A 21,733-nucleotide genomic window follows, 5' to 3' on the forward strand; every position below is an offset into this window, starting at 1 on the left:
GATAGATAGATAGATAGATAGATAGATAGATAGATAGATAGATAGATGATAGACAATCTACTGAGTCCACTTAGTATGTTGATATGTAAATGTGTTTAGGACTGATTACTTGGTATTAGATAATCTACCAACAGCTCTTCCGAGAAGTAAACAAATTCTCTTCATCTGTGTATTGTTTATAGAGTTGACCTTTACCTACTTCTCTGAGCCTTTTATTTTATATTTTCACCCCCTTAACAATTCAGCTCTTCTATTTTTCCACTTAGTTCATCTCCTCGGAAACTTTATTTCAGTGGTAGTTATTCAAAATATTACTTCTCAGTGTTGTCTACCTGTGAATTGTATACTTCATAAAATGGGACATACTGGTTCTCAGTAAGTCCGATGCTTGTCATAAGTGCAACATTATCTATGAGTCAGGCACTGACACATGTCCACAATCCTAGCAGGAGGATGAGGCAAGAGGATTGCACTTGCCAGACTAGATTAAGGCACTGGAAGGAGGAGGAAGGAGAGGATGAGAAGCACAAATGAAATAGCATTTGAGTAACCTTGTCTTCCTCCTTTTTGTCTTTTTATTTCAAGTTCTCTTCTGAACTTTATTCCGTTGGAGCATTTTCCCTTGGGGATACCATCAACTAACTTGATATCCATTTTTAGTCAATTAAACTCCTCTGTTTAAACATTGTTTCTGTGTTCTTGCAAAGTGTTATTCATTGAAACAGAATGTTCATTCCTTTTCCTAAAACATACAAACTCTAACAAACACAAGTATAAATTTACAACTCATAATCAGACCAGATTATTTTTCACTCTCTAAAATTATGGTTTGTGATGAGCTTACCATGAGCATTTTCTTGATCACTATACATGCACAAGGAATTTCTTATGAATTCCCAAGGTACATTCTTCTAGTGATATTGTCAAATCCTGCCCTGTGCTTGGATAATTGGCATGATTGTCTTTTTTTTCTACCAAACTCTAGATGCCTTCAGAAAAAAAAAAAAGTCTGATAAATGCTGGTTGTCCTGGATCAATGGTTGAATCATTGAACCACCTGCATAAACTACTCATAAATAGGCAATTATTTTTTTCTGCAATGACCTTTTTCATTCTTTGGTGGCTTTTTCTAACACAGCACCGCTGATGTCACACTGCTGTTCCACAGAGTTAATCTAAATCCCTCATCCTGGTGTTAATCTCTTGGTTTTATCTCACTGGGAATGAAGAAAGAACAGCCTGGTGATATAGCCTATGTGCTATTGTTCCCTAAAGGGTTGAAGATTAAATCCACTTTCAATCTTGTTCTTTTTCTCCATTCTCAAGGCAAATAATCACACATTTTTATCTTCTGATAAGGCCCTGAAATCATGTCACAATTCGCACAGTGTTCATGCACCCAGACATTTCTGTTGATGTTGAAAATATCCCCTTTAATCACAGCCTTAGTCTTTGAGATCTGTTCTATATAAAGTGTAGATAGCAAGAGATTTGCCTTCCTGCATCAATCTGGTGTTCCCTAGCTGCCAGTGTGCTAACAAAAGGTGGACAATGAGAAAGCAGAGCTTCATGGCCTTTTCCAGTCTTTAGGATTCCAGGCTACTGGCAAATGCAGATTTTGCTGAAAGCAATTTAATCCCCTTCACCCTAATTTAATGGTCTTTAGGCAATCAGTCATCCCACATTTTGTGACATAAAATTATCTTCTAGAAAATACACACACACACACACACACACACACACACACACACACACACACACACGAGTCAACGTACAAGAACAGAGAATTCCAGAGGAGTCTCTAAAACTGAAGGACCTAGGGCTATAGAAGCTAAATGCTTCCGAGGGAATGTACCAGTGATTTTAGTGTTAGCTTCCTGACAAATCCTGGAAGGTAAAACTCCAAGATCTTTGATGTCTTATGAAATTGACTGGCAGAGACAGCATGGACAAGAAGAGCTGTGGTCAGGAAACAGGCAGACAGAGAAACTGTCCCGGCTCCCCACGACCTACTCAAGAAGACCCTGGAAGTTCTTGGGTTTCAGCTTTTAGCATACCCATCTTACCGTGCAAATACAGCATATTTAAATAAATGGTCAGAACCTCTGCCAAGTTGACTTAAACATAATGAGTTTATTGATGCAGGGAGTTTTTCTTCATGAGCACCAGATTTCTTTGGAAATAAACCTGCTTTCCAACAGCAAACAGTTGTCATAGAAAATTTCAAGGTGGGAGGGTGAATAATACCTTTTTTTAACTTCTGGTACACAGACATCTTGGATGTCTTACACGACTAGGGTCAACATAGACAGATTGCTAGAGTTCCTAAGACAAATGTAGATTCCTCTTGCTTACATAAAGCAGAGAACAAAAATGATGGCTTAGCAATATATTTTGTTGCCAAAGACATTGTGATGGCTGAGCAAAATATTCTGATGAAGAAAAGAATGAAGAATCATTTCTAATTTAGTGGTCTACAAAAACTGGATTATGTTTACACCCAAGTGTGCTCAGACTAATGAACTGGGTCTTGGGAATACTTCAAAATGTTATGATGTATATATTGAATAAAATGCACATAATATCAGTAGAATGGAATGTAAATGAATGCAGGAAAAATTGTTACAGAAAAAATGTTATAAAATATGTAGTTATATGTTGGCACATAAAGTAGGTATGTATATGTTAGGTAATATTACATACTCATGCATCCATGTCTACATATATGTAATACACATGTTGGTATATATCTACATATGTACCAACAGAACTTATATGCTCAAATATTTGGAGTGTTCTGCTCAACTCCTTCTATAAATAGAATATAGAAAAGTAGTCACTAGCAGATGATGGAGTAGCAATGATCATTAATGATCCAGCTACATTGTGGATATAAGTGAATCACCCATTCATTTATAAAACAATCACTGAGTGTCTGTTGTGTGCTAAGTGATCTTGGTTATTTTACTTAACTCATTTTTTTTTCATTTTAAGAAGCTTGTCTCTATGTATAATAGAAAAATTTTCACTAATTAACAAAGATACAAACAAAAACTTCTAAATTGTAGCTAATATCTATTCATCTATGCTTTTCAGTTTTACTACACCCCCTTTTTGTTGATTAGCAGCAAAAACAATGATTTCTACTGAATTCTGTAGAACTTTGCTTTCCGCTTTTGTAGCACTGTGAACAGGTGGTTAAAAAATGGAAAGGGGGAACTCTTTAACAGCTTTACTGCTTAGAAACTGCTGATGTTGTGAGAACACCAACCGGTAGTGCCTGCTGATACTGTGAATTTCCAGGAAAATGAACAACTGGGGCCTTTTTTACCCAAGCCCCGGTTGCCTTGAATCATCAAAGGAGGAGGGAACTCAAAGTAAGAACGTCCCAAAGATAGATCTGGCCTAGCTCTGTTTGTTCAAGTTCCCAATCAGAATCAGCAGAAGTAACTACTTTTGCTCACCTTCACCCTTTGTAGACATGTTTTCCCACTTCCTTTCCCAAAACTATAAAACTAAAGCTCGATAAATAGCTAGCAACAATTGAGTTTCGTCTGAAAATTGTGTGGGGTCAGAAAAAAAAATAGCATTGTTAGCCAAGTAGAAATTCTTAGGGAGAAATATGTACACAGTCTTGATTTTGTATACTTAACCATCAGCTTCCCAAGACCAGAGGACTCCAACGTTGCTGCTGGCAAGAGCAGAAAAACTTGTTATCGATAACAAACTGCCAAAAATTAAAACTAAATATGAAAAACAGTAAAGAAATATGAAAACAATATGAGAAAAAATAAAGTGTTAAAAGATGGGCCTATGACAAGCAAATGTGAGAAGATCATTGAAAGAATATTTATCCTTTCTGTCCAGTTGTCCCGATCAGTCCTACGTATTGCAATCCCAAAAGTAGGAAACAGAGATTGACATCTTCAAATAAAACTTCAGTATTCCAGAACACACTATCTAAGTGCAATAAAATCCCAGCACTTTGGGAAGAAGTAGGGTGATATTAAGTTGTTCAAAATAATCTTTTGGCCAACTAGTGAGTTTGAGGCCAACCTGGCTATCTCAGTCTCAATAGATAGATAGATAGATAGATAGATAGATAGATAGATAGATAGATAGATAGATAGATAGATAGATAGATAGATAAATTGAATTTTCTGCTGGCTTTTCTGCTAACCTGTGCAAATTTTGTCTTCTGGACCTGGGATCTGAAGACCTGGGATTGAGGCAGAATACAATCTAATGTTGTAAACAATCGTACTTCAGTTTCAGTGTACTTTTATTTAGGAATGCAGCAAAAAAAAAGCAATGATACAACTAAGGTTCTCTGAGTTCAGAGAAACATGTAAGTGAACATCAGTAAGCACATACTAACTATTAACAGAGCATCCCTTTCTCCAGAACCTTCTCAGGACAGACCAACTTTAACATAGTAGCCTGACACATATCATAGATTAAATCTGGAAAAGCACAAAAGAAAGGCAGAAGGCCATATCCAGATTCAGGGTCCATTTCTGACAGTATTCAGCATATCCTTTCACCATACGGGTTTCTAAGTTAGGTTCTGACATCCAACAAGGATGAATATGCCTTATAAATTGAATGTAAATGTTTGGCACAGGAGGCACGGAATCATGTCCAATAACAATCCAGGGAACAAAAACTCACTTGAGGTAAAAGGCCCTCTCCCTTTGATCCTGGAGCCTCTCTTACATTTCTCTAAGGCATTGTTCACCATGTATTTTGACCATGTTCCAACACTCCCCATTAACAAATAATTACATAACTCATATTACCCATTTTAGTAGTATATATATATGTAAGTAAGTATGTATGTATGTATGTAAAACCTTTCCTTCTTTTCAAGATTGTTGAAAGCATAGTTGCAAATCAAAAACTGCATAAAACTGTAATATATATTGTGATATTTGTATACTCATACGCACACACACACACACACACACACACACACACACATATGGAGAGTGAGAGAGAACTGGTATCCACAATCAAGCTTTTCAGCATGACTGTAACTTCTTTCCTCTTTGTGAGAAGGATATGAAAGATCTTCTCCCAGCAAGTATTAAGCATGCTACATATTAACCATCATGATACTGCTTTAATAAAGAGCTTTAGAACTTACTTGTCCTAAGTAAAACTGCATCCTTAGATAAGTCTCCAAATGAGTCATTTTTTTCTTTTACTTTGTAAAACTGCTTAATCTTGTATTTGGATGGAAACCTACTTAAGGTTCCCTTCCTAACATCTGAAGCTACAGAGGACCCGAGGTGCTTGATGACAAGTGGAGAAATTTATTCCTGCCTCTAACTTCCCAATGAAATGTTTTCTTAAACTAGCTGGCTGGAGACTACTCAGATTATCTCCAAATTGTGACCAGTGGGAAACATAAAACCCAAATGCCTAGAAAACTCATTAACTGTCTCTCTTTCACCAAGAGTTATGTCTTCCTGTTGAGTCTGGCTAATAAAAGTTGCAATTAATCTGAAAGAAAAAACTTGTGAAAGACAGAGGGAGTTTAAGTATTTACCCCCAGACTTTTTGACTTGGAGGCTATTTCTATTATCATTTGTAAGACAGCTGGGTCAGCCACTCCATCAGTTTAATTCCATGAAATTTAATTTATTCTGAAGCTACATAAATACCTACAAGGAGAGCCATATATGCCATAGAATTATGTCCTGAAACAGAGAAAAAGAAATAAATGCATTGTCATTTCATAGAAATGGGAGGGAAAACCCAAGATTTATAGTTATTTGACTCAGAAAGCAAGTTTGATACTTACACAGGCAGAAAAAAAAATTATTCTTTGTAAAAATGATGGGAATAGGTGATTATGCTATCTCATTTCTAGAAAAGGGAAAACAAAATTTCATCAGATCTGTTAAAGAATGCAGTCTCCATTATCTACATATTTGCCTGGAATACCTACACAGAATATGAGAAGAATGAAGAAAAATGTTGCATGATACTATTTAATGGCTATCTAATAATTCCGTTTCTCTGCCAAAAGGCAGAAATGCGACAGGCTATCAAAATCTAGTGCTTGAAGGCTAATAACTGCATTTCAACAGCTCAATCACGTGAATTACACCTGCCAGAACCCAGACAAAAATGACAGTTTCTATTTTCAGTCTACAAGTAGATTGTCATTTCCACTTCTATTTTATATGATATAAAATGAAGATTTAATTTAGCTAGCATTAAACAGAAAATATTGTTTGGGAAAGGCTTTTCCAAGGAAGCTATTCACACAGACTGCCATAATCTAGAAGCATTCAGTAACATCAAACTTTTTCTATTTATTTTATTATTTATTTACCTGCACTTTTTGCTAGGATTTCTGTGATAAAATACTGGGCCAGTTTGAAGAGGAAAGAGTTTAATTAATAGCTTAGAGTCCATCATTGAGACATGGAGAGGAAAGACATGGAAAGACAATAAGGCAAGAATTCAGAGCAGGAACCTAAAGCCGAGATGATGGAAGAGCACTGCTTTTTGGCTTGCTCCCCATGGCTTGCTCAGGTTGCTTTTTTCTACAACCCAGAACTGCCTGCCCAGGAACAGAGGTACTCACAGCGGGCAGGGTCTTCCTACTTCAATCATTACAGCAGAAAATTCCCCACAGGCCAGTCTGAGGAAGATAGTTTCTTAGCTGAGGATCCCTTTTTCCCAGACGACTCTAGTTTTTGTCAGGGTGACAAAAAACTAACTGGTGCAATCGGTCCTGTGCATGTGAAATGACTGACATCTTTAGACTACTGAACTAAATATTGGTAATTCCTTACTCGCATCAGTTTGTGAACCTCTTCTAAAGTTGAGATTATCCTATTGCAGTCCATTACCGTTATTTCATATGTCTAAGCAACTGATATCAAACAAGGAGTTAATAAGTCAAGGTTGGGCCTTCTAAAAGGTGAGACAGAACATTTTTTCCATGTGTAGAGATGTAATTTTTTTTCAAAGAATTATTTGTTTCATTTTATTTTCTTATGTGTACGAGTGCTTGCCAGGATATATGTGTAACAAGGGTGTGCCTTGCGCCCACACTGGTCAGAAGAAGGTGTTAGATCCAGAGAGCTGGAATTATAGATGGTTGTGAGAATCCATGTGAATGGTTGGAACCAAACCTGGGTTCTTTGAAAGATTAAAAAATGTTCATAACTGCTGAAACATCTCTCCAACCCCCATGTGTAGGGGTTTAAAAATTTACAGAGAACTACTAACCAAAGTGCAACAAAGTAGACGATTATTTTTGTGGTACATATCGATGATAATTACCCACACTTGAATGAAAGGCTCATGAATTGATGGCTAGTTTGATTTAAATTTGGTTCCTCTTAGGAAAAACTCCATGATAAAGAATGTTAATATCAAGAAGAGGTGAAGCTTGAGTTAATATCAATTCCATTCTGTTCCATTAAATAAAAAAAGTGGTTTAGTTAAGAGCTAGAAACCCATATTGTGAAATTTTAAAACAGTAACAACTTAGATTAAAATTAAGCTTTTATTCTCTTCTCAAACTTATTAAAATCAATTTGGTAACTGTTGTTTTTTTTAAGCAAGATGCTCAAAAGAGGGAGAATGTTGTTGATGGCATTTTTGGAAGGTTCTGCAAGAGACAAGATAATGAAAATATAGAAGAATATGGGAAGGTTGAAGTCCAGAATGTAAGGAGGGTTGTGTCAACGACACTGGATAAAAGAACTTTTGGTGTCCTGAGCTGAATAGGCACAGTTACATTGGTGGTTGACTGGCAATGTGTAAATCCCAGAGTGGCAGTCCTCGCTATACCGCTCCAGAGCGGGAGGCTCTGCAGTGTTCACAGCAACGATGGAATCGCTGTGCAAATCTGATGTGTTAAGAAAACACTTTAGGTCTTCTGCATTTGCTAGACTTTAAACTAACAGACCATCTACTCCTATCGAGTAAAGCCCATTTTTACCTTGGGATGCTTTCTGGCTTTTAATGTTTTAAAATTATAAGTTTTCTTTTTCTTTTTTTTTTTTAAAGGAAAAAGTATCTTTTTCTTTTTCTTTCATTTCATTGCCATATGGGAATTTTGAAAAGCAGTTGGAAGTTTCTCTGGAGTGGCCTTAAATCTGTTCATTTGGCCTTCTATAAATAACAAGATGAGCACACCCTGGCATGGAGTAGATTGGGACGCTGTCTCTAAAATTTCTCCAGAAAATGATATACCTCTTGGAGTTCTGTTGGTTAGTTATTAGCAGGAACCAGATGGAGAATTGCACTCTCTCCCCAGGACACTAATAGAAACAAGTTCTGAGATTTGTTTCTCAGTTTTCCTTGCTGAAATATGTTCTAACACAACCTTCAGGGCTCAAATTATCCTGACATTTCTCTATGCAGCAGTCACTATGGCCTTAATGTAATTAGGTTAAAAAAAAAACAAAAAAAAAAAAACAACTTACCTCAATTACTGTATTTAAGCTTTATATTCTTTGCAATGTGCTACACAACCAAACTCCCTGGAATGTCAAGGCCATTTCCTGAGCTAAGGTTGAAACTCAGACTGTCAGACTTTACTGAAATGGCTTCCAGCTTTGACCTTTACAAGGTGTGAATGATTGTCACAGATGATAGGGCATAAAGGTTAAAAAAAATAACAAGCTCTATAGTGGTGATATTTTAGAATTAGGACACATTTTCCCTAGTCTCTCTATTTTCCCCAAGAGATAATATGCCTGATTCTAAGACTAAATAAGAGTTATCTGTATATAATTTAAATTTTTCATATCATTTCTCTATCTTCTTTAAATTTTGAAATCAGTAATTTACTTCATGAAGACAGCTAACAACCCTTGCTTTTGAACGTCTCTACACACTACATTTTTTCACAGGTAAAAGGTAGTTTAGGTACAGCCACTTAGCACAAAGTCCCATGTGTGGTTATTTACGATGAAAATACCTTTCTTTGATAGATTTTAGCAAGGAAAACAGTGCAAATGATGCTGATGATTCTACCGATACAATAAGACGTTATCAGAGTTCCAAGAAGCATTTTGAAGAGAAGAAAAGCAGATCATCATCATTCATCTCCTCCATCGATGATGAACAGAAGCCGCTCTTCCTGGGAACAGTAGATTCTACTCCAAGAATGGTGAAAGAAACCAGACTCCAAGGTGAAGAAACAATAGCCCCCTCAGGAAGAATTCACACAGACAAAAGGAGTCACTCCTGCAAAGGTATCCAAGCATCCAAGGTCTCTCTTACTGGATGGGAAAGGGTTGCTTTTCAAAAAAAAAAAAAAAAAAAAAACCTGCACAAGCCAGGGTTCCTCTAACCCTTTCAATTCATGAAATGTTTAAAAAGTCTTCAGATTTAAGATTGTGTGCATAAAGTGTTTGTGTAATGCCACAATGTTGTTTGCCAAAATTTTATGCTTGAGGTATTTGTGACCAAGACGACTTAGTGTAAGACTAAGCACAGCTCTGTGGGTGGTTTGTTGAAGCTGAAGCTAGGAAGAGAGGATCAGTGACTATTTGCTGAGAGCTAACAAGTCAGGTATTTTGTTTGTTTGGTTTGGTTTTGGTTTTCCAAGACAGGGTTTCTCTGTGTAGCCCTGGCTGTCCTGGCACTTGCTTTGTAGACCAGGCTGGCCTCATACTCCTATAGATCTGCCAGCCTCTGCCTTCCAAGTGCTGCCATTAAAGGCATGAGCCACCACCATCCAGAAAAAGTCCGATTTGTATATGTACCCTCTGTACCAATTTCTTACCTTCATCCTAATAACTTTATAATATGAAAGCCCCATCCAATCAGAACACTTTAAATTAAACAGAATTGCATTTTACTGTGAATTATAAGGAAGAGAAATATTTTGAAATAAAATAGAGTCTTGCAAACAATCTTGTTTCACATCTCCTATGGAAGAAATAACCAAATGTATAAGATTTGTTCTAGAAAATACACAAGAGCTGGGGAATATGCTTGTTTTTTAAAATTTTATGATAAAATAGAGAAAACAGGAACATTTTTTAAAATGCTACCTGGAAGAACAATCAATGTACCAGGGCTATATCTCTAGCTAGATCATCCTATTTAGGTGAACTCAGAGCTGTGGGTCAGACTGCTGGAATTCTAAATACAGCTCTGCTACCATTTATGACTTTGGGTAAATGATTTGACCAACCCAAGGACACATCTTATGCATATTTAAGATAGAAATAATGTCATCTAACCAACTGATTATGATTATTAACCAATATACAGATTATTAATCTGTAAATAATTTTTTCTAAGATCAAATCTTGAGCCCTATTTAATATTTTCTACTAGGTTTTATTTTCCAGTTCTTTCCCTGTTTAATTTAGAGGTGAAAATTAAGTAGGCATCGCATAGGACTAAATTGGTGGCTCAGTGGTTAAGAGCATTTGCCACCCTTGCAGGGGATCTGGTCAACTCAGCTCCCCCATCCATCTAGTGGTACACAAAGTGTGTGTAAATCTAGCTCCAGGGGATGCAATGTCCTCTTCTGCCCTCTACCTTCACATGGTACACGTAAAGACAAACAGTACACACACATATACACATCAATACGTATGTGTGTATCTAGTTAGAGACAGTAGCACAAAACATCGAAAGTTTGTAATGAAAATGAAGAAAACTAGGATGTTTTGCTTGGGAGAATAGAAAAGTATGTCACTGAGAAGGTAGATATTACTTATCACCATCCTTCCTCAGGAATATCCAACAGCAAAGTGTTGTTGAGTACAAGATGGTTCAGTTCTTGGCTTTATTACATCACATCACTTTTGCCATGGTTTCATAGAGCAATAAGCTAAGAATATATGCAAATGTCCTCTAGACTACCTAAAATCTTGATGAAGTACATGGAAATAGTACCTCATACATCACAGTGGAAGAATAGAATATTAGATGTGATTATCAAATGTCCCATTTTAGTTATTTATGAAAATGGATTCTGGGCAGTACTAAAAATAGAAACAGGTTGTATCCTGAGAGCCAAAGTTCTGAAGAACTGGCTGAACAACATTCACTATATGCAAAATGATTTTATGATGGTTTTTGTAAAAACATGTTTTCTTCTTGAATATTAGGCTCTCAAGTGGCAAGTCATTAAAGATATTTTTGAGATTTTATTTGACTTTATAATGATTCTCTCTGACAGTGAATTCAAATACCCTTCAATTTTATAATTTTACTTCTTCCAACTTTTAATTAACTCTTCTCTGTGCCCAACAAATTATATTTTCAAATGATTTGAGCATCTCCAAATATCCATGTTTTCAAAAAAAATTGATAATGTACTCCACATTCAAGTCATGAATAATTATCTTGATAATGCATAGCTAACTATGCATGTCTGTTAATGAATGAAATTGATGACATAAAGCTTCAGTCAAGATGACAGGCATTTAACATGACTAACTATTACAATTAACCAAGGAAGAATTTGAACACTTGATTCACTGTAACTTTCAAAGTGCGATGCTGGGTGATAGTAATGAACTGAACTTGTGAGGCTAGCTGTAACTACTGCAGGTTGACCTGCTGGATGCTGACAGTCTATTTCATTACCAATAGGCAGTTTCACTCCCTTGTGTCCTGGCACTTATCATTCCAAAGAAGGACTCATTTAAGCAAAGCTCATTAAAAAAAAAAATTAAATTGACTCTGGCCCTCCTGATGTTAAGGTGAAATATAGACTCTAGTGGAACTGTAAACCCTGCAAGTGAAGGTTTACCCTGTTCATCCATTTGCAGAAATGTGTCTTGCAACTATAGCAACATTTTCCAAGGCAACCAAGTGCAGATACTGTCTGAGCTATTTTTAGAAAGTGTCATACAAGGATGCTCATTTGATTAAGACAGCTTAGCCAGGGTTTCCCCCTTTGAACTTTTTATTTTTCATACCGCCATTAAAACAAGTTAATCACATATCTCCATATTTTAATTAAAAATTAAATTATAAGCAAGGAAGCCTCAGTTTCACGGTACTCATTTTATTCATTGCTGCTAAGATAATCCTTTCTCTTAAAGCATCAAAGAAAAATACTGTCCTTCATAATTTATTGCATGTGATTCACCAATGTCATTTAAAAATCAGTGTGTTTCATGATTGCAACTGAGGGAGCTGTTAAACAGAAGCAGAGGTTCAAGGCAGTTTCTTAGCGCAAACTCATGAGGACATCACATAGCTTTCAATGCTATCAGTTCTCATTCTCTTTAAAGAAATGTTCCTGCATGAACTGGATACTGGAAAACAAGAGGGGCATGGTTCCTGGCATCACCAAACAACCTGTGCATGGTCTACATGCTGATTTAACATCACCAACACAGAGTATAAAATCTAATGGCTTTCCATTTGGTTCAAATATCTGAGAACAACAAATCATACTTCTTGGTGAGAACCTGCAGTTTCACTATTGAAGTCATATTTCCTCCTATCCGGTAAATGTGAAAATAAACAAGATACTGTCACTGTAGAAAACACCAAACACAGAGGTCCTGCAGGTTAAGGATGCCATAATCTGGAACCTTCTCTGGATGGCTCAGGGAAATCTCTGAGGTCTGCTAACCTTTTCCACAAAACAAGGAACCTGGCCTTGCTTTTCTCATGCTGTCTTTGGTTATGTTAATTTCTTCCTTATAGCCTCCCCTACTGAGATAGAAATAAAAAGCACATCATTAGAGACATTCTCTTGCATTCAATGGTAAAAGATAGGGAGAGAAAGCCCATGCAAAAAAGAATAGATTTTTTTTTGTCGTCTGCTTAGAAAGGGGAAGTACAATGTGCCCTCCAGTGTGCTTTCAGAGAAGCCATAGGAAAGGAAGGCTCACAGCTCCATTCCCTATTTCTAGACTCATAGCTAATCCTACCTAATTTAGTTACTTTCCGTCCAAAAACATTTTTTTAAATAGCTCAGGATGTAAATTCCATATCTTTATGTAATAACTTTCCTTGCCATTTAATCATAGCTACTTGTCAAGGCTTTCTTTTAAAGTGTCTATCAAAACCAAAATCACATTCTATAGCCCACAGTTACTTCCATGGGGAAGCAAAGACCCTCTTGAGGTACCTCCCTCCCAACTGCCCTCCCATGAAGGAAAGAATTTGCTCCTTTTTTTTTCTTTTCCCTCCGAAATAACCTCCCAAATCCAAATCCAGTTGAGTTTTTTTCTCTGATTTTATTTTGTAACCGTTTAAATTATTTTGTAGAAGAAAGTGGGTTCAGAGTACTAAAAGTCTTGACAAAAGTGAGGAAGAAAGTAATATACATTCATCTCTAGCTACCAATAGCATAAAAATGGAGATTTGAAAGAAAAACAGTAGTAGAAGAAGTTCATAAAATGAATTTTTATAAGAAAAAGTAATCACCATCCTTCTCAAGTGAATTCTTCAAGGTCATACATAGCCTATGCCTTCAATTCGTCCATGCTTAGTGCCTGGAACTTAACACCTGACACATCAGAAAAGTGGAATTGAACACATAATCAGTTTATTTAAAGTATATTAACATAAAACCATTTTAAATAAAAGAGTCACAGGAAGAAAACTCTAGAATGCAATGTGATTCTATTAAACATGGTGCAAAAGGACCTTTAAGGAGGTTGAAAGTCTGGAAGAGCTCAGACCTTTAAGAATTCTCACCTCTGAGAAACTGGGCTCCTTGGCTCTGAGCTCTGTTGGCCTGAAAACATGCTGAAGACTCTTGACCGTTAAAGCTGAGCCATAATATGTGAAAATTACCTTATGGGTAGGGGTCCTAAAAAAATCTTACATTTTGGGTAAAGCATTGCAAACAAAACTTCCTATTTTCTTCCAAATTCAATAGCGTGAAATCACAGCTGTCTGATCAATTTGAGTTGGTTCTTCATGTCTTCTCAGCACTAACAAAAAGATAAAAAGAAACCATAACCAAGTATCATGACTGTTTACAGAATTTGAATCTTGGGAAAGTAGATGTGGGAGGTAAGACAGGCAGGTTAAGGCTAAGATTCTGCTATGAACTGGAGATGGTGATTGTCATATCCTTGAAACCCTTTGGTTCTCTCTGTGTTAGATTCTGCCTGGAGATCCTTCCAGTATGCCTGCCTTGCTAGTGTCTTTGTATTTTTGGAGTTTCCAAAGAAGCTGACATCTGTCTTGCTCTCTCCCACAGATATCACTGATCCTCACAGCTGGGACAGAGAGCATGCCCGGGCTCAACCAGAAGAATGCAGTCCCTCAGGAATTCAGAGGGCTGCCTGGGGCATCTCTGAAACAGAAAGTGACCTCACCTACGGGGAAGTGGAGCAAAGGTTAGACTTACTTCAAGAACAACTTAACAGGTAAATCAGTGGTTGAAGAAAAAGAGGATTTTGTTATGTACACTATTATATAAATAGAGAATATCAAAGAACACTAAGTTAAGATTCTTTTGCCACCAATATCCTACTTTTGCTTATCATTCCATTTGTATATCATCTGAACTGGTTACCTTAAAAACTCCTTATGCATTCAAAGTTATTGAGATTTCACTTATTAGCTAACAACCCTCTTCTGTTCATCCTTGTTTACTATTTAGTTCTTATTCCTAAATTACTCCTGTGCCGTGACAGATTATTCAGTCAAATTTTCAAAAATGTTAATATTTCTAAATCTTCACAAATTAAAGATAAGAGGCTCTGTTTCCACCTTCTCCTTCTATCTAGACAATATATTATGATGAATTATTTTGGTTTGGGGAAACACTTTACTCAAGTCTTTATTCAACTTAAAGTTATTGGTCAAAAACATCTAGAAGAAACAGACCAGTCTCTGAGATCCTAGCCTGACTAATCTACATAGCCAATTCCGGACAAGCCAAGGATACACAGTGAGACCCTGTCTCAAAAGTAACATGAGGAAAAAAGAAACAGAAAAAGAAAAAAGCCACCCTGAGTGTGTTTGGAAATTTGCTTAATGCAGTGTTGACCTTCAGTTACACCATTCAGCAAGGTATCTCTGAGGCCACAGCAGATTTATTAAATAGAGGGAGAGGAGGTGATTAATACATTTCCTTCAAGCCTGATAAAAAGGAATGCTTTCTGAAAACCTCATTGAAGAACTTTGTCGTCTCTGACACACCAGCCTTCCATGTCTGTACTGTGGACACAAGAACAAGAGTTGAGGTTTCCCTGGGTTGCCCCATGGACAAAAACTTAACTTCCAAATGAATGGTATCTGTTAGCTCTGGCGCAGAGTTGAAAGGCCTGGAATACCATGCCATAGCTGTTGCTCTTCAGTTAGCGTCTGCGACGGTCACAGGATTTAATGGGCTTTTACCGACAAAGAACGTGAGGAGCCATAATAACATTACATCAAGTGTAATTAAAAGTTGGCTTAATTTGGGGGAGAAAATTATCACCCCAAGGCTGCCAGGATAGTAAGTTCTTTTTGTCTTTTATAAGTGCCCAGCTTCCTTGTTCCATCACACTTCCATTCAATCTTTCATACAGGGTGCTTTTACATAATGAGTGTATGCATCTATATTTTGTCCAAACTACTTGTTTACTCATCTAGTCTCAATATATCTATGAGTTTTATCCATATGACATAAATTACTTGCTTATAGAATGGTCTGGATGTGGTGAAACTCCCACCTAGCTTTATATGCTAAACACCGATCCCCAGCAGGTGATCCTGTTTCAGAGATTATACAACTTCCTGCTCTATCTCTGCCTCCTGGTCTACCCAGACATGAGCAAGCAGTTTCAGGCACCTGCTGTCACAGCTGAGAGCCGTCCTTACTTTCCTGCATTCTGTGGATGTTCACATACGAACAGCCCTCATAGACTTGTGTGTTTGAATGTTTGGCCCATGAGAAGTAGTACTCTTAGGAGGTACGGCCTTGCTAGAGTAGGTGTGGCCTTGAAGGAAGGGCGCCACTGTCGAGGGCAGGCTTTGAGGATTTATATGCTCAAGCTGTGACCAGTGTGGCACACAATCTCCTTCTGCTGCTTATAGATCAAGATGTAAAACTCTTAGCTCTTTCTGCAGCACCGTGTCTGCCTGCTTGCTGCCATGCTTCCTGCCATGATGATAGTGGACTGAACCTTTGAACTGTAAAGCAGCCCCAATTAAATATTTTCCTTTATAAGAATTGACATGGTCCTGATGTCTCTACACAGCAATAAAACCCCAACCAGGACACCTTCCTTTCCAGGATAGACTGTACCCTCAAACTGTAAGCCACAATAAACCTCCAGTTCTTCAGGCTGCATCTGGTCAGGTAGTAGATCACAGCCATGAGGAAGTAGCTAAGATAATTTGCTTACTATATGTGTAATTTAATTCTACATTTTTTTGTTTATGTTGGTAGTTGTTGCTCTTCTTGGGAAAGAAAGCAAGTAAATGACAGAGACAGCAGTGATTTAATTAGCACAACATAGTGTTCAGAATTGGTTAGCTTAGGTCAATGATTCTCAGCCTGTGGCTTGTAACCACTCAGGAGTCACATATCAGATATCCTGTATATCGTATATTCACATTACAGTTCATAATAGTAGCAAAATTGCAGATATGAAGAGAAACAAAATAATTTTATGGTTGGGGTTCATCATAACATGAGTAACTGTATTAAAAAGTTATAGCATTAGGATGTTGAGACCCACTAGTCCAGGTGATCTTATCTGTGTTCACTAAACTATTTATAGGCTGACTGGATAGAGTCATCTAAACATCCCTAGAATAATTTTTTCATACTTATCAGCAACGTTGTTGTTCTTTTACAGCCATATCTTGATATCCACAAAGGATTGGTTCCAGGATATCACTTAGGCACCAAAATCCATGCATGCTTAACATTGTATGTAAAATAACATCCTATATCTAAACCATCTCCACATGACCTTAAAGCCTAATACAGTGTAAAAGCTCTGTCTGTGGTTGTTAGACTGTATTGTTTAATGAACAGTAACAAGAAAGCATTTCTACGTCTAGTACAAATTCTTCTAGGACAAATACAAATTCTTCTAGACAGAGAACTTAAAAATAAAGTCTATTTGAACATAGAGATTACACATGCTGTACAAAACAAAGACTACGTGTAGCTAGGTAATGCTTAATTATCATTTTACTTCATCTGTTTTACTGGCATTCTCTTGCTTCATATAATTTTCTAGGTTTGTACCAGTCTTTGAGACTAAAATCAAAATTATTGTGTTCCTCTGTTGTCTAGTCATAAGTACCAGTAATGTTTATAAGATATCTACAGACTACTAAAAAAATTGTTTTCTATGTGTCCCAGGACTTAAAGTAGAAACTTTTAAGTATATACAGCAAGAACACATTTGGGTTTAGCCATCTATTAGTAATAATATTTATTGTTTTCTTATATTAGCATATTTTAACATATTTTTCACTGACAAAAATAGGACTAAATCTCTTTCCACATGCTCTGCAAGTGCTTTCTGGGTGTGTTTTGAATAGTTATTAGTATTCTTCTTAACTATTTTTTTAGTTATCTCTGATATCTTTGTCAACATTTTATGGCATAAGTCAGCTTAGCCAATTTTAAAGTTCAAAACATCATGTTTTTAATGAAGCCCACCTTCGACATCTTTTTCTCCAGTTTTTTTTGTACAAAGTAAAACATATAGGAAACAAAATCGAGCAAATCAGTCTAACTCAGACTGTGGTGTGCAGAGTGAGAGTCCCAGTACTCGCCCGAAAGTTGGATCTACCCTGGTTGACATCTATTCAAATGCAGATCTGTGAATTCCTATATTGCTGTCCAATCCAAATCCAAATGTTAAATCTAAAATACAAACAAAACAAGTATAAATATGAAATATAGAATATAATCAAAAGAACACAAATAATATACCTTGAGTGGTCTTTGCTGCGTCTTTTTTTTTTTTTTTAACATTAATGACCAATTAAGCTTCATGGAAGCTTAAGGGTTTACCTAAGTGTTCTTAGATATTTATATAGCGTTTATATGTATATATTTATATAAATGTAAATTTATATAGCATATAAATAAATATAGCCTAGATCTATATTATTATATTATATTATATTATATTATATTATATTATATTATATTATATTATATTATATTATATTATTAATCATATTCATTTAGATATTACAAGTGCTTGACCCCACAGCAGAGCTTCTCTGGGTACGTTGTAGAACTACAGATTAAACGACAGTAGGTCTGGAGTTTGCAGAGTCCACACTTGAACATGCTGCCAGGGAAACTCAGTGACTCCAGACTTAGGAGCCCAGTTTAATGACCTGAGAAATGCAAAAGTTGTTGGCAGCAGCCTTTCCATTGCAGAACACACAAAGCAATGTATCTGTCAGCCACTATCATGATATTGAGTACTGCTGCAATTTATTATCTGTGTCCTTTGCTTTCTTTCTTTCTTTTTTTTTTTTTTTTTAGTGCTTGTGTGGTGTGTGTATATGCACATATCCATATATGTGTGCATGTATAGAGGTCCAAAGTTGACTCTAGATGTCATTCTTAATTATTTTCTACATTATATATTCACCCAGCTGAACTCAGAACTTGTCAGTTGGCTACCATAGCTACCCAGGTTTTTCTGGGGAGATCCCTTCTCTGCCTCCTGAGTGCTGGAACTAAAGATGATAGCCATATCTGCTCAGATTTTCATGTGGGTTCTGGGAATTCAAAATCTTTTCCTCAGACTTGTCCTGCCAATAATAGCACAATTATTATTCATCATGTTATTCTCATCTCTCTTTCCTTCCTATGCCAGATTGAGAACACACCTTTGAGTGAAAGTATTCTTTTTTAATATAATTTTTATTTATTACAATTTATTCACTTTGTATCTCAGCTGTAGCCCTACCCTTGTTCCCTCCCATTCCTGCCCTCCTTTCCTCCCTCATCTCCTCTCATGCTCCTTCCCCAGTCCACTGATAGTGGAGAACCCCCTCTCCTTCCATCTCACCCTAGCCTATCAGGTCTCATCAGGACTGTCTTTCTCTGTGGCCTAGTAAGGCTACTCCCCACTCAGGGGGAGGTGATCAAAGAGCCAGCCACTGAGTTCATGTCAGAGACAGCCACTGTTCCCCTTACTACAGCACCCACTTGGACCCTGAGTTGCTACAGCCTACATCTGTGCAGGGAGGGGTTCTAGGTTATCTCCATGAATGGTCCTTGGTTGGAATATCAGTCTCAGAAAAGACCCCTACGCCCAGAGTTTATGGTTCTGTTGTTCTCCTTGTGGAGCTCCAGACCCTTCCAGGTCTTTCATCTCCCCCTTCCTTCATAAGTTTCCCTGCACTCTGCCCAAAGTTTGGCTATGAGTCTCAGAATCTGCTTTAATATCCTGGGTAGAGTCTTTCAGAGGCCCTCTGAAGGCTCATGTCTTATTCCTTATTTTCACCTCCTCCCAATGTCTATCCCATTTGCCTTTCTGACTGAAGATTGAGTATCTTACCCAGGGTCCTCCTTGCTTATCTTCTTTAGGTATATAGATTTTAGTATGATTATCCTATATTATGTCTAATACCCACTTATAAGTGAGTATATACTGTGTGTGTCTTTCTGCTTCTGGGATAGCAAGTGAAAGTATTCTTTTTACTAGTTAAAACAAAACAAAACAAAATAAACAAACAAAAATCCATCTAAAACTGGGCTATTTTGTGTTTTAAAAATAAAAGGGGAGGGACTTCAGTTTAACTCCCTATAATTCTTTTAAGTACTTTATTTAGTCTCAAAAGATTCCATTCTAATCCAGCAAGTAGACCTGGTCATAAAATGAAAGTAAATATTATGCATTGTGAAGACACTTATTACCATACCATCTTTTGCTGAAATGTCCAACCCAAATATTAATCACCTAACTCATTTTTAAAATCTTGAAAACATTATATAGATATTACATACATGACTATATATATTTAAGAATATATATCATATATATGACTATACTTTATATATTTAGGAATATATGTGTACACATAATATAATACACATATATGCATGTGACAACTAATAAAAAAAGAGGCCGTGGATTTGAAAGTAAGAAGGAGTATATGGGAAGGTTTGGAGGGAGAAAGAGCAAGCCAAAATGATGTAACTATATTATAATCACAAAGAATAAAAGAAATAATTTTGTAAAGTGTTTAAAGTGATATAGGAAAGGAGATTGAATTATAGTCAGCAGCATTAAGTCTCAGAAAGGGCACTATGAAGTGCAATGTTCATAGAACACTGTGGTCTGTGCTTTTGAGGTAGGGAACTGTATTGATTTTTCCAGGCTGTGATAAATATGCTAAAAGAGCAATTACAGAGGAGGGAAGTTTTACTTTGGCTCACGGTTTGGACATTGTCTTTTGTGGCATGTTGGGCTGTGATGAGGAATAACACAATGGCAGAAAAACATGGTTGACACAGCTGCTATCTCATGGAACCCAGGAAAATAATAGAAAGGTTCCTGGAATACAAGACAGCACCCATGGATACACTCTCAGTGACATACTTCCTCCAACTCAGCTCCAAAGATGAAGGTTTCCTTTGATTCCCAGGAGTGCCATCAAATTACATATCTACATGATTAGGTTGGAATGCTTGTGATCAAAGCACTTCTCTATGACTGGATTAACTGCTTAGAATCAATCCTCCAACACTGGAGGCTTCTGGAGATATAATTTATATCCAACCCACAAAAAAATTGTGTTAAATTCATGATATAACACTTTGGAATTGATGACCAAAGAGAGGTGAGACACCCATCAGAAGACTTGACATGGTGTGATGAGAAAGCTGTTCAGATGAACTGATTTGTAGACATTTCTGTGCTGATAAACCTAGTTCTTGACTTTGTCTCATTTTTCTTAAACAAAATTTCCTTGCAACAAATGGCTATGTCAAGTTGATAAAGACAGTCTATAGTCATATCTAAGTGGAATTAACATAAATTAATTTCCATTCTCACTCTACACCAGCCACTTTACCTGATATGATGTTCTCATGTGATTAAATCCCACACAGCAGAAGACTGCAATTATTGGGCATATGGCTACTGAAGCTTTACCTTCCTGTGACTCTGTCTGGAATAGACATTATTTAAATAGAATCTATTATAAGGAGTTTTTTTTTTTTCTCAGAAACTGCTGATGTTTAACAAAGGCTTTACAGGACTCAGAAATATCATCATCTTGAATCCAACTTGTCAATGAAGCTTTTATTCCAGTATCCACAGCTAAGCCATTTTACATTCAGTGGTATAGTGGCAATGATACTAAAGAGCATTGTACAAATACTCAAAAGATGTCTGAATTTAGAATTCTATTTCAGGGCTTGGGAAAAAGGGAAACTGTTATGGGGATCTCACCAAAGATGACCACTCAAACACAGTGTATAGCAATTGAAAGACTTTATTCCAGGCTGCTGGGCCCAAGCCCAAGTGGTTGGGGATCTACGTGTGGCCCCTAATGTCTGGAACATAGGGAGAAAACACAGGGGGCTTTGCAAAAGCAATCCGTTTAACAGAAGCCAAGATCAGTTAGCTAGGACACCCTGGCCTTTGGTTCCTAGAACAGAGCAGGATACTTTTTCATGGGATTCTCCATCAAAAAGATCAACTGTACTTAAACCAGAAATGGTCTCAACAAGAATACAAAGGGAAAAAACTTTGCATTGTCTTGCCCCTTCACGAAATAATTCTGAATAATTTAAATGAGAGAAAAAATTTGGCACAGATAAAATTTGAGTTGGACCTTA

The 21,733-nt window shown here is 36.8% G+C and overlaps 1 protein-coding gene across 1 annotated transcript in view; it reads left to right on the forward strand.

Moving 5' to 3' along the window:
• Kcnh7 (potassium voltage-gated channel subfamily H member 7) overlaps nt 1-21,733 on the forward strand; it is a 489,239-nt gene that overhangs the window by 462,884 nt on the left and 4,622 nt on the right. Inside the window, exons 13-14 of the mRNA XM_055600818.1 lie at nt 8,964-9,227; nt 14,168-14,336. Of these exons, the coding sequence (XP_055456793.1) occupies nt 8,964-9,227; nt 14,168-14,336 (433 nt within the window). The remainder of the gene's footprint in view (nt 1-8,963; nt 9,228-14,167; nt 14,337-21,733) is intronic.

The sequence above is a fragment of the Psammomys obesus genome, unplaced genomic scaffold, assembly GCF_907164565.1.
Source record: "Psammomys obesus unplaced genomic scaffold, mPsaObe1.curated_primary_1811, whole genome shotgun sequence".
Lineage (NCBI taxonomy): Eukaryota > Metazoa > Chordata > Mammalia > Rodentia > Muridae > Psammomys > Psammomys obesus.